The 13070-nt window shown below is 38.3% G+C and overlaps 1 protein-coding gene and 1 non-coding gene across 2 annotated transcripts in view; both read left to right on the plus strand.

Annotated features, from left to right (window-relative positions):
• KDM4C (lysine demethylase 4C) overlaps nt 1-11381 on the plus strand; it is a 392436-nt gene extending 381055 nt beyond the window's left edge. The window contains exons 19-21 of the mRNA XM_049770299.1: nt 309-428; nt 4628-4720; nt 10272-11381. Coding sequence (XP_049626256.1) covers nt 309-428; nt 4628-4720; nt 10272-10448 — 390 coding nt within the window. The 3' untranslated portion in view covers nt 10449-11381. The remainder of the gene's footprint in view (nt 1-308; nt 429-4627; nt 4721-10271) is intronic.
• On the plus strand, nt 6925-7031 carry LOC126027076 (U6 spliceosomal RNA). The gene has a single exon (XR_007502196.1). It is a non-coding gene; the product is annotated as a U6 spliceosomal RNA (small nuclear RNA).
• Nucleotides 11382-13070: the final 1689 nt, after the last annotated feature.

Consider the following 13070-nt stretch of genomic DNA (forward strand, 5'->3'; position numbering starts at 1 on the left):
AACAAAAGCCATTTCTATGCGTATCTGTTATCCTCTTAACAATTCTTTGTCAAATACCAAATTTAAATGCTACTGTTTCTTCTTGCCTGAATTATGGTGATTTCTTTGCAACTTTATGATGTAAGCTAAATCTTTAAGTACTCCTCTGGCTCATATCTCATATCCACAAAACACCCATACAAGATCATAACCTATAAAACACAGAGGCAGTAACTCCTTTTAATTGCCAGGAGCTCATCATATGCTAAGTTCTAAATGCAGTCACTTTGACACTTGCCTTGTAAAGCTCATCTCTGTTTATTTCACAGAGCCGAGACTGTGTGAAGCTGGGCCCTCCCTCTGAGGGAGAAGTTGTCCAAGTCAAATGGCCTGATGGGAAACTGTATGGGGCAAAATATCTTGGCTCAAATGTCGCCCACATGTACCAGGTGAGTGACGCCCGGTGTGTGCTTACTGATTTGAACAGGAAAAGCCCAGAGGGCAGAGAGGAGCCGTGTGCAGCTGATGTGAATAAAACACATGAATTTGAGGCAACTCTAATTTTGTAAAGAAGATTGTATCTCATGACCCAGATATTGGAGTTTTATTACCATGCTCAGCATTGGTATACCCTTAATAGAATTTGATTAAGGGTTTTATTTTAAAGTTGATTATTAGGCCATAAAGTTAAACAACAAATGTAGACTGCTTTCCTGTATTTCCACTATATGGGCAGAGAAAAATTGTCTGGTTTATCAAATCTTGAATCAAGATAGGGGCAGCAGCTCATCAGTCAGTAGCCGGGATTGGTGGCTTTTGCTTGAGAAACATGCCCCTCACTGGTCAAACCTAAAGGAACATGCAGTGGTCTGAATGCAGCGAGCTAACTGCCCCCAAAGGAGTGCTTATTTCATGAAAAGTGCAACTACCAGTTGGACATTCTATTGGCAATGAAATTCTACATATTATTAAAATGTGTATACAACTTAAAGTTCTTATTTAACAGAAGAATGGGTAAAGTCCTAACAAGGAGACAACATGAATGGCACAGGTGCCTTTATATTACTCCAGAAAGATTCTTAAAAGGCACACATTTACCAGAACCAGTGCATTTTAGCACTTTGATCAACATGATGGCAGAAGTCTATGTTTTCAGATAAGTAGTAAAGTGAAAACAGGAAGATTGGAGGAAAGGAAAAAAGTCAAGAAAGCCCAGACCTGTTGAGTTAAAAACAGCTTGAGAATGATAAGACTGCTCTTTTTAGCAAAGATATTGTTCAAAGAGTGATAAGGGGCAAGGGCTTAAATGGAAGAGAACATTATAAGACACTGCATCAGGAACTGGTGCACAATATAATTTAAAATGTTCAAAGAAGTATGGAAAACCTAGGGGGGAAGCTATTTAGAAAAGCCCATGGTGGGAGGAAGATAGGGACCAAGGCATTTGTGTGTGTGTGTGTGTGTGTGTGAGAGAGAGAGAGAGAGAGAGAGAGAGAGAGAGAGAGAGAGAGTTTAAAAGCCATTTTCCCGTTGTATTGGAGAAATGCTCATTTACAGACAGATTCAGGTCATTTCTAACCAAATAGTTACTGGAGCTCCCTTGTGGAAGAATGCTGAGAATCGGGCAAAAATCATAGGATAACCTGATAATATTAGAGATTCCTAGGGAGAGAAACATCCATTCTCAAGGAAACAATTATGTTTATTAAACAAAAAATGGAAAAATGAAGTTTCATACATGTTGTGAAACTATTTGCTATATATCATAATGAAAACATGTTAAAATTCAGGCTGATTAGTAACAAAACTTCAATTGAATTTATGATGGCCTTTCAGCATAAAACTGAGTGCATTTATAGATTGAATGGAAAAGTTAATACTAATATTAAAATTGTTTCAAATAGAAGTTGTTTAAAATTGTTTATTAAGCTAAGTTGCCTTTTGAGAACATTTTTTGTTTTGTATCTAATTTTTAAGCAACAAGCAAAGAGATTTATAAAACTGTAAACAAATTAAAATCCTACAGCTTGATGCTAAATATGTATGTACATTCTTTTTATGTCTACAAACTTTTGTTGTATGTGAAAACTTTTTACCCTTTTTATTATTTAAAAAGATGATAGTATTGAATCCTATTTTATGAATGAGGAGGAATAGACTTGGTGCATTTGTTTTTATTGTACCAATGTGCTTTACAAGTCTTTCACAGTTATATTTATGGTACATAGTGAAAAGACTTGGTGAATTTAATAATTTTTTTCAAGAATACATGTCCATAGGCTGGAGACATAGTACAGTGGGTAAAGCACTTGCTTTCATGTGGCAAACCAGTGGTTGATCACCAGGATTGGTTTTCTGAACCTCAACAAGAATAAGCCCTAGCACTGCTGATATGTCCCAAAATCAGATGGATGGATGGATGGATGGATGGATGGATGGATGGATGGATGGATGGATGGATGGATGGATGGATGGATGGACGGACGGACGGATGGGCGGGCAGGCAGGCAGGCAGGCAGGCAGACAGACAGACAGACAGACAGACAGACAGACAGACAGACAGACAGACAGACAGATAGATAGATAGATAGATAGATAGATAGATAGATAGATAGATAGATAGATAGATAGATAGATAGATAGATAAGTAGACACATAGAAAGATTACACACCTGGAAAAGTGAGTAGTTGGAATCTTTCTTTCTCTAGCTTTGCTTTTCCCTCTAACACCACAAGGCCTCTATTCCAGCAGATCCTTAGACCGAGGTGTGTAAGCATCTCCTCGGTGAGCCATTTAAGGCCCACAAAATTATGCGGTTTGGCCTTGATAGATAAAGTGATGGGACATATATGCCTGCCTGCTATGTATGGCCAGTGAAAAAGTTATATTCAAATGGTGCTTGCCAGGAAAATAAGGTTCCCCATCCTTGAATCCCTAGAAAACCAGTCTCGTTAGCCACATACCAGGCTTGTTTTTAGTATTATAATTGTGTTTTTTCTTTTAGCATTTTTAAATGATCTGAAACAGAATTAAGGTAGCCACAAGGCAGTTGTGGTTTAACTATCAAATTGTATAAATGAGATGACCCCATGGCCCAATTAAATTTTAAAGAAACTATTATACTAGAACAAGGAAAAATATTAAAAACTTGCCCAATTTCAGCCACCTGGGAAATTGCAGTTCTCCTATGATCAAGACCTAATTCCATCCGACTGTTTTGAGTTAGCAATATATGAATGACAAGAAGTTTAAAGATATATTTATATTTATTATAACATTTTTCTTCAAGTCCAGCAGATTTTTATTAGCATAATGTAGATGCATGGACAGTTTAATTTTCCTTTGACCTGAAGTACCAAAGTTTTTTGTTTGTTCAGTGTTTAACAAGCCAAATCCACCTATGCTCAGGGTTTGTTTACTCCTGGCTCTGCTTAGGGATCAGAGGAGGACCTGGAGAGGACCAGGGTACCAGATGTGGTACTTGGGTTCAAGTACCTGGTCAGCTTCTTGCAAGGCTTGTATACTTCTGGCTGTACTTTCTCTCCAGCTCACTAAGTGTGTGTTTGTGTGCGTGTGTGTATGTGTGTGTGTGTGTGTATGTGTGTGTGTATTTTGGCAAACATACAAGTTAGATACAACCCATTAGATATTCTATTCTGATCACATACCCTTTGTTGTTTTCTTCTGGAAGAGTTCATGTGGAATTAAATTTACACCAAACTAGGGACCACATATATAATTATTGATGAATTTCCTCAGTTGCTCTAGGATGTTATTAGTATTACTTACCTTTCCTGTGACAAATGTCCTAAGAGATCAAAGAGATAGTACAAGGAGTAAGGCTCTTGCTTTGCTTCCCATGGCCCAACGTTTGAATCTTCACTATATAGGATCCCACAAGCACCACCAGTGGGTCAGTCCTAATTCCAGAGATAGGAATAGCCCCTGAGCATGCACCATCAGGAGTGATGCTTACCACCCCTCCCCCAATTTCCTAAAATGTTAGGGAAGAACCTAGTTATGAAATTACTTATTTTCATATCCTTATCTTGAAAGGAAAATTTCAAGTACTTTCATTCTAGATGATAACTTCTTTCACACATTTTTTATGAATGGTTGGTATGTTATGAGGTTGAGAACTGCACTTTCCTGACTTGTTTGATTTAACCTGATAGAAGTGAGTTCTGTAAAAACTAGAGAAATAATTTTATCTGGGGGGATTATTATATACGTGTACATTCATCATCATTTCTTTCTCAAAGAGTAACAGTCTTCCCTTGAATGCTATCAGATCACCTCAGAAAAAACGGGGCTGACAGGCAACTGTTAATTGGCCACATTCTGAATTATCACTAGAGCAGCAACTACTTTCCTTTGTTTTTACTTTTGATTTGAGGGCATAAAGTTTTTATCTCATGTTTCAAGGCACTCATTTTCAAGAACTTAATCTGTTTGAACATATATTTTGCTCCTAGTTTGGTAAGGAAGAGAGCTAGTCTTTCTTCCTTGACTATTGATGAGTTCTTTGTTCTATTTTAATTCTATTTTTTGCTTTTTTTAACATAGCTGGATGGAACTCTGAAAAAAAAAAAGCCAATGGTTATTTGGTTTTGTATTTATATAATAATGTGTCTTCTTTTTAACTAGGTTGAATTTGAAGATGGATCTCAGATAGCAATGAAGAGAGAGGACATCTATACTTTAGATGAAGAGTTACCCAAGAGAGTGAAAGCACGTTTTGTAAGTGCCTCTTAGGGATCTACCACATGAATTACTCATTTTCTTTGTTTCCCTGCTTAGCAAAATATACATACTTGGGCCTATAGATTAGTTTTCAGGAAAGCATTTTTACCTTATTGAAAGTTATGGAATGCAAACAGTAGCCATGCATATTCCTTATTTTTCTTTCTATAGAGATCAAATGATACTTCTTTATGTTAACATTTCTTGGCTTGCAAAGAATTCTTGAGCATATGCTTTCAAAAAGATGAAGGCAAACAGAACTACCATTAGGTCATTTAGGATCTTGTTACTGCAAGCATATTAAAATGGAGATTAAACTGGGTTCAGTGAAGTCTATTTTCATGTAACTTTATCATATATTGAAGTTATTTCAGAAGCCCATTAATGTTTTTTCCATTCATAATTAAACTGAGCTCTTACTCTTAACACAAAAGAGATAGGAGCCGGAGAGATAGCATGGAGGTAAGGCATTTGCCTTGCATGCAGAGGGACGGTGGTTCGAATCCTGGCATCCCGTGTGGTCCCCTGAACCTGCCAGGAGCAATTTCTGAGCATAGAATCAGTAGTAACCCCCGAGTGCTGCTGAGTGTGACCCAAAAAACAAATAATAATAATAATAAAAAATAAAGAGATAAACAAAATCTGAACATTAGTTGTGAGACTACTAAAACATTTTTTAATTATAATTCTTTCACAGTTATATTTAAGGTACAATATTTACGTGACAATGAATTAGGGCAATTCCCACCACCAGTGTTGACCTCCCTCTGCCCCTGTTCCCAGCATGCATCCCAAACCTCCACCCTTAGCACCCTGGACTGCTAGTATAATAGGTCCCTTTTGTATATAGCTTGTTGTAGTTTGGGTCTCTTGATTCTATTGTCATTGACTGGGTTGGGTATTTAGATCTGATCATTTTTTAATTTCCACTCAATGCTCATGAGACTGTTTTGTCCCAGTACCATCTCAATTTGTAGGAAGACATAGGTAGAACAAGATGATTCATGTTCTATGGTTCTGTTGGGAGAGAGAGAGAGAGAGAGAGAGAGAGAGAGAGAGAGAGAGAGAGAGAGAGAGAGGGAGGGAGAGAGGAGAGAAGAGAGAGGAGAGAGCAGAGAGGAGAGAGAGAGGAGAGAGAGAAGAAAGCAGGTGGGAGCCTCTGTCTAGAAGCTATAAATATAAAAGAAGAAAGAAAAATTTTAAAAAATAGTAAAACATTTTTTAAAGTAGAAAGGAAGTATTAATTTAAAACACTTTATCAAAAAGCAAATGTGGGCCAAAAATTCAAAACCGAAGTTGTGAAAAATAAATTCATAATAACTTTATTTTTATTATTATATCATGAAATATTTAGTGGACCCTGAAATGAAGTCAATTGTACTCATTTAGAATTGCATCTATTTTATTTGTGAAATGATAAATCTTGAACAGAGATAGTTCAGGGGAAAGGGATTTTTCAGATTAAAATGACTTTTGTCCTGAATAAATGGTACTTTTAGTTTTCAGTGCCTGCATCTGTATGTTATACTGAAAGTAAGAGTTGCCATAGATTAATTTGAGAAAACTATAGGTTTTCTTAAATATTCAGTGTACATTCAGTCCCTTTTTTCTCTGGTGAGATCTTGATAACAAGGTGACTACATCAGGTGTGAACTCCTTTTGCTTCTCAGTGGCATCCTGGAAAAGCAGGTCATCCTGAGTGAAACGGAGATGACAATAAGTGCATTGCTGCCCAGCCAGTGAGAAATGTAGTATGCAAAGGGCCCACATAACATATGATAAATTGAAGAACAAGATAAAAAATTTTTATATATTTTATTTAAACACCTTGATTACATACATGACTGTGTTTGGGTTTCAGTCATGTAAAGAACACATCCATCACCAGTGCAACATTCCCATCACCAATGTCCCAAATCTCCCTCCTCCCCACCCAACCCCTGCCTGTACTCTAGACAGGCTTTCTATTTCCCTCATACATTCTCATTGTTAGGATAGATCACAATGTAGTTATTTCTCTAACTAAACTCATCCCTGTTTGTGGTGAGCTTCATGAGGTGAACTGTTACTTCCAGCCCTCCAGAACAAGAGAAAATTTAAGTACCCTATTGTAAAGCTACAGCTCTCATGACAAAGATGACAAAAAAATTCTGGAGAACATGTGTGTTCTAGGACAGGAAATCTCTTAAGAACAACTTACCGTGCTCGCTTCGACAGCACATATACTAAAATTGGAATGATACAGAGAAAATCAGCATGGCCTCTGTGCAAGGATGACACGCAAATTCGTGAAGTGTTCCATATTAAAAAAAAAAAAAAAAGGAACAACTTTCCTTTTTGAGATGCCAGAGATAGCTGCCTCATTGTCTGTCTCTTTCTTCTTTGGTCTCTTGCCCTTTCCCTTTTTTCCTTCCTATCCTCACCACACCAGCATCCAACTTATTTTTTTATTTTATCTTAGTATTGTAAGAGAATTACAGTACTCTAATTTTCATTTTCAAAAAATTTTAATTTTTAAAAAGTACAAAAATCATGCATATATGTCGAACAGGTTAGCTTAGTAGAAAATACCTTCAGAAACAAACTTGGTCAATAAATCCAGTTTACCACCTCTGTTACCTCTGTTTTTATTGAATCCAAGACTTTGGTGCTTTGTTTATTGGAAATCAGCTTTTCCTTCAGGGTGAAATAGAAGCTTCTGGTCCTTGGTTAATCTATGACCACAATTTTTTTTCTTTCTAGTTGGTAAAACAAATCTAATTGGAAAACTCATTGATGGAAGATATTTTATAATAAGAAAAATCTCTTTATTTTTTAAGGGAGAGTGGGTTGTTGGCACCTACAGGGAGGCCTTCATGTTTTAATGACTTTTGCTCACCCAGACACACGCTGACTTGGAGAAAAATATTTCAAAGGCATCAGCAGTCTACCGCAATGATTGTGTTGAGATTTGTATGTGTGTATGTGTGTGTGTGTGTGTTTGCCCCTAACTTCAGAAATGGCTCCATTACCTTTTATTGTCTCACAGAATAACCATAGCAACAGTGCATAATTAACTAGAGCTGCTGGTAAATCGGTTTTATTATTGTATTTGAGAGGCTGACTTTTGCTATTTTCACATAGTGGCAACATTTTCTGAGGTGTTTTATTTTCTCCTTTGATAACTTTCGCACTTATAAAAGGGAGAGATGACTTAGAGCAAGTATTTTACCAAGAGTGAATGAAATAAAAATGTCTTCTCTAAATGACTAAGATACCCACCCACATTCTCCTATGATCGTCTCTCCCCAAGTCAAAGTAGGTAGCATCTGGGGAATCCGTGAAAATCTCTGAATATGAATAACAGTCTTGGCTTGTACTGGCTCCTTGTTTTAGTTTTTAAGCTTTGTAACTATTCTGTTATTTGTCTCGTTGGCACAACTGAATGTTTTCACACTTAAAAGCTGGACTCTGCCTCTCTAATCTGGGGAGGTGGCCTAAGTGAGATAGACTGTATATTGATGTTTTCCCAATTGATCCAGGTCAGTGAAAACCACTTAGGAATACATTTGGGGATTCAAAATAATAGGAGACTAGGCATATGAATATTGCTGCAATGTAAACTTCACCTGAGCACTATGGAATAAAGCCCACTATCCCCTTACTTAGCTAACACCTACTAAGCAATTAGTCCTTGATGTTAAAAGCACATATAAAATTCAGAAATAGTCCCTTATGCCCCCTCGAGGGGTTCAAAAATCTCCAATGAAGAAAAATCATCTTTCTTATCTCTGCCACCATGCTGAATGCAACTATGTTGAACATGTAGAGTGTTATAATAATGGAAAGTAAAAAAAAATCTTAATTTGCTTGGGGTGAGGAAGATAAGAATATCTTTTATAAAGGAACTATAAGTCTGAAGACAGCAGAACAGAAACCAGTGTAGTGTGGCTGGGAACTGCAAACCAGGGCATGGAGTAGAATTATGCCTAGTTAAGCTTAGGGAGCTTGGATGTCATGCTGAAAGTAATAAAGCTATTAAAAGAGTATAAGTTATAATCAGCATGTTCTAAAGGAGATTTGTTATTCTATAGAAAAAAGATTGGAGAAACTGGAGAAATAGTGCAGTGGTAGGATATTTGTCTTGCATATTGCCATCCTGGGTTCCATTCCCAGCAATACTTATTCTCCTCCAAGCTTAGCTAAGTAAGCTTCTGGATTATCAAGTGTGGTCCAAAATTGACAGGACATAAAGTTGGGGACATAATACTTGTTTAGGAGAGAAAAGGTGAGGGCTTGCACCATGGGGTCAGAAGGAAGAAAGAATTGAGGTACTTGTGGAAGAGGTCTGGACAGAAAAACATATAGAAAAACTGATACAGAAATAAGATGTTTGGGGCTGGAGCGTTGGCACAAGCGGTGAGGCTTCTTCTGCCTTGCCCCTGCTAGCCTAGGACAGACCGCAGAGCCTAGGACAGACCGCAGTTCTATCCCCCAGTGTCCCATATGGTCCCCAAGCCAGGAGTGATTTCTAGTGCATAGCCAGGAGTAACCCCTGAGCGTCACCGGGTGTGGCCCAAACAAAATGGAAGTTTATGATTATTTTCACTTTCTGACCAGCATTACTGAATGTATAAATTAGATAATGCTAGTTATGGAGTATAGAAAGGACAGTAATGGTATCAAGTCAGTGACTTGGAGTTTAGTTTAGGCCTGGTGGGCTCTAAAAAGTGCTCTGAGGTGTTTGCTGGGAGTTAGATACACAGGTCTGGTATAAAAGGAGACCTGAACTGGAACAAGAGGTCAGCTTGAATGAATTTCCTCAGAATGAATGATTTGAGTGTGAAACTTCAAGGAGAACAGCCCAAAGACAAAAACAGGGAGCATCAGAGTTGAACAAATCATTCAGAAAAGGGATCCTGAGCCAAATAATTCAATAGGCTGAAGCATTTGCTTCGAATGTGGGAGGCCTAGGTTTGAGCATGATTGGGAGCAACCCCTATGCACTGAGTTGGCTGCAGCCTCCTGAGCACCATACAGTGTGACCCAAAAATGGAAGGAAGGGAGGGAGGAAGGGTAGGAGGGAAAAACCATGAATCTTCTGTCATAGAGAGGGAGAAGGAAGGACTTAGAAAATGAGAGAGGAGTTTCCCATAGAGAACATGATTTGGTAAATTGAGGGTAGAATGTGTCATTGGAGTTAGACTTTGAAAAAATGATTTTAGGGAAGTAGTGAAGTCATGGCCCAAAGATCAGTAGGATTAGGGGTGAATTAGAGTATTGACAAAGTCATCAACTTGGTTGGGCATGTGGATGAGGGAAGGTGGAGAGGGAGAGTTTAAATGAAAGACTTTTAACACTGGGGAAAGATGCCAGAAGGGGGGGAAGTGGGCTAAAGGGTAAGGGGGATGTCCACAGTCTCTCAGGGTGAGGGGGGTCCTTTTTCCTGGGAATTTGTGCAGGCTCCACAATCTTCCTCCTTCCTGCTGACCAAATGTGATTGATCCTTTACCATTCTTGCGATGGTCCTGGGGCTGCTCTTCTGTAGTATAACACCATTTGTTTCCAGTCCACAGCCTCTGATATGCGATTTGAAGACACATTTTATGGAGCCGACATAATCCAAGGGGAGAAAAAGAGGCAGCGAGTGCTGAGTTCCAGGTTTAAGAATGAGTATGTGGATGACCCAGTGTACCGCACTTTCTTGAAGAGCTCTTTCCAGAAGAAGTGTCCGAAGAGGCCATAGTGAACTCTGCTGCAGATCACAGAGCATCTTGCGTTGGAAGAGACTAGAGGAAAGGACAGTTTGTGGACTGCACCATGTATTTTGCCTGGGGTAGGTAGGTGATGGGATGTGTCTCTGGCATAGAAATGCATCTTTGTAGAGCTTGGCCACCAAAACCATGTAGTGCACACATGCTCTCAGTTGGAAGCAACTATCTGAAGATGTTTCCTAGCCTTGCTTTCACTTGGAAGCAACTGTCTTCTTAGATCCCAAAGAATTTTTCTAAGTAAAGGAAATAGTGAACCGCTTATGTAGGGGGAAAAAAGTCACTGCCTGAGAAAGAAAAAGGGTTTGTGTCCAGTGTATATGTGTGGCTCAAGCCCCTAGTCATGTATACTTCTTGCCCCCCAACTCCAGTAGCAGGAGCTGAGATACTGGGGTGGAGGGAAGTGGGGATCATTTATATATTTTCCACAGTCAGGGAAGAACTCTCACTTGTTTTAAACGGCAGTTTTTATAAAACATTTTTAAAACACAAATGGCATGCAAGGTAATGAGATTTACCCGTGTGCTATCTGTATTTCCCTTGTACAGAACTTTTCCATTTTTTTATATCCCCTATTACTTTTGATTGTGTCTGACAAGAACTGAGTTGTTTGGCTTGTGTGGAATTTTTGGCTCTTGAGAAAGAATTCTTATGAATTGTATGGGAATTTTATATATATTTAAAGAGGGAGATCTAGGGCAATTATTTTTAAACACTTTCTTTTCCTACTACATCTTCTGAGTAGATATTTATAAAAAAAATATGTTTCTTTGTTATGTGTTTGTAAAATTAGAGTTGAAAAAAATATGCTCTGATGCATAGTTTTGAACTAATAGGATTTTTCCTTTTTAAATCTGCCTGAAAAAATGTACTAGTATTTAAAAAATAAAGATTTCCATTTTCTCCAATCATGTCTTGCTGATTTGTCTCTATTTTTTTTTTATAATTTTTTTTATTTAAACACCTTGATTACATACATGATTGTGTTTGGGTTTCAGTCATAAAAGGAACACCACCCATCACCAGAGCAACATTCCCATCACCCAAGTCCCAAATCTCCCTCCTCCCCACCCAACCCCCGCCTGTACCATAAACAGGCTCTACATTTCCCTCATACATTCTCAATATTAGGACAGTTCAAAATGTAGTTATTTCTCTAACTAAACTCATCACTCTTTGTGGTGAGCTTCCTGAGGTGAGCTGGAACTTCCAGCTCTTTTCTCTTTTGTGTCTGAAAATTATTATTACCAGGGTGTCTTTCATTTTTCTTAAAACCCATAGATGAGTGAGACCATTCTGCGCTTTTCTCTCTCTCTCTGACTTATTTCACTCAGCATAATAGATTCCATGTACATCCATGTATAGGAAAATTTCATGACTTCATCTCTCCTGACAGCTGCATAATATTCCATTGTGTATATGTACCACAGTTTCTTTAGCCATTCGTCTGTTGAAGGGCATCTTGGTTGTTTCCAGAGTCTTGCTATGGTAAATAGAGCTGCAATGAATATAGGTGTAAGGAAGGGGTTTTTGTATTGTATTTTTGTGTTCCTAGGGTATATTCCTAGGAGTGGTATAGCTGGATCGTATGGGAGCTCGATTTCCAGTTTTTGGAGGAATCTCCATATCGCTTTCCATAAAGGTTGAACTAGACAGCATTCCCACCAGCAGTGGATAAGAGTTCCTTTCTCTCCACATCCCCGCCAACACTGTTGATTCTCATTCTTTGTGATGTGTGCCATTCTCTGGGGTGTGAGGTGGTATCTCATCGTTGTTTTGATTTGCATCTCCCTGATGATTAGTGATGTGGAACATTTTTTCATGTGTCTTTTGGCCATGTGTATTTCTTCTTTGTCAAAGTGTCTGTTCATTTCTTCTCCCCATTTTTTGATGGGGTTAGATGTTTTTTTCTTGTAAAGTTCTGTCAGTGCCTTGTATATTTTGGAGATTAGCCCTTTATCTGATGGGTATTGGGTAAATAGTTTCTCCCACTCAGTGGGTGGCTCTTGTATCCTGGGCACTATTTCCTTTGAGGTGCAGAAGCTTTTCAGCTTAATATATTCCCATCTGTTAATCTCTGCTTTCACTTGCTTGGAGAGTGCAGTTTCCTCCTTGAAGATGCCTGTAATGTCCTGGAGTGTTTTGCCTATGTGCTGTTCTATATATCTTATGGTTTTGGGGCTGATATCGAGGTCTTTAATCCATTTGGATTTTACCTTTGTACATGATGTTAGCTGGGGGTCTAAGTTTAATTTTTTACAAGTGGCTATCCAATTGTGCCAACACCACTTGTTGAAGAGGCTTTCCCTGCTCCATTTAGGAGTTCCTGCTCCTTTATCAAAGATTAGATGGTTGTATCTCTGGGGAACATTTTCTGAGTATTCAAGCCAATTCCACTGATCTGAGGACCTATCCTTATTCCAATACCATGCTGTTTTGATAACTGTTGCTTTGTAGTACAGTTTAAAGTTGGGAAAAGTAATTCCTCCCATATTCTTTTTCCCAATGATTGCTTTAGCTATTCGAGGGTGTTTATTGTTCCAAATGAATTTCAAAAGTGTCTGATCCACTTCTTTGAAGAATGTCATGGGTATCTT

Source organism: Suncus etruscus, chromosome 1, assembly GCF_024139225.1.
Source record: "Suncus etruscus isolate mSunEtr1 chromosome 1, mSunEtr1.pri.cur, whole genome shotgun sequence".
NCBI classification, from domain to species: domain Eukaryota; kingdom Metazoa; phylum Chordata; class Mammalia; order Eulipotyphla; family Soricidae; genus Suncus; species Suncus etruscus.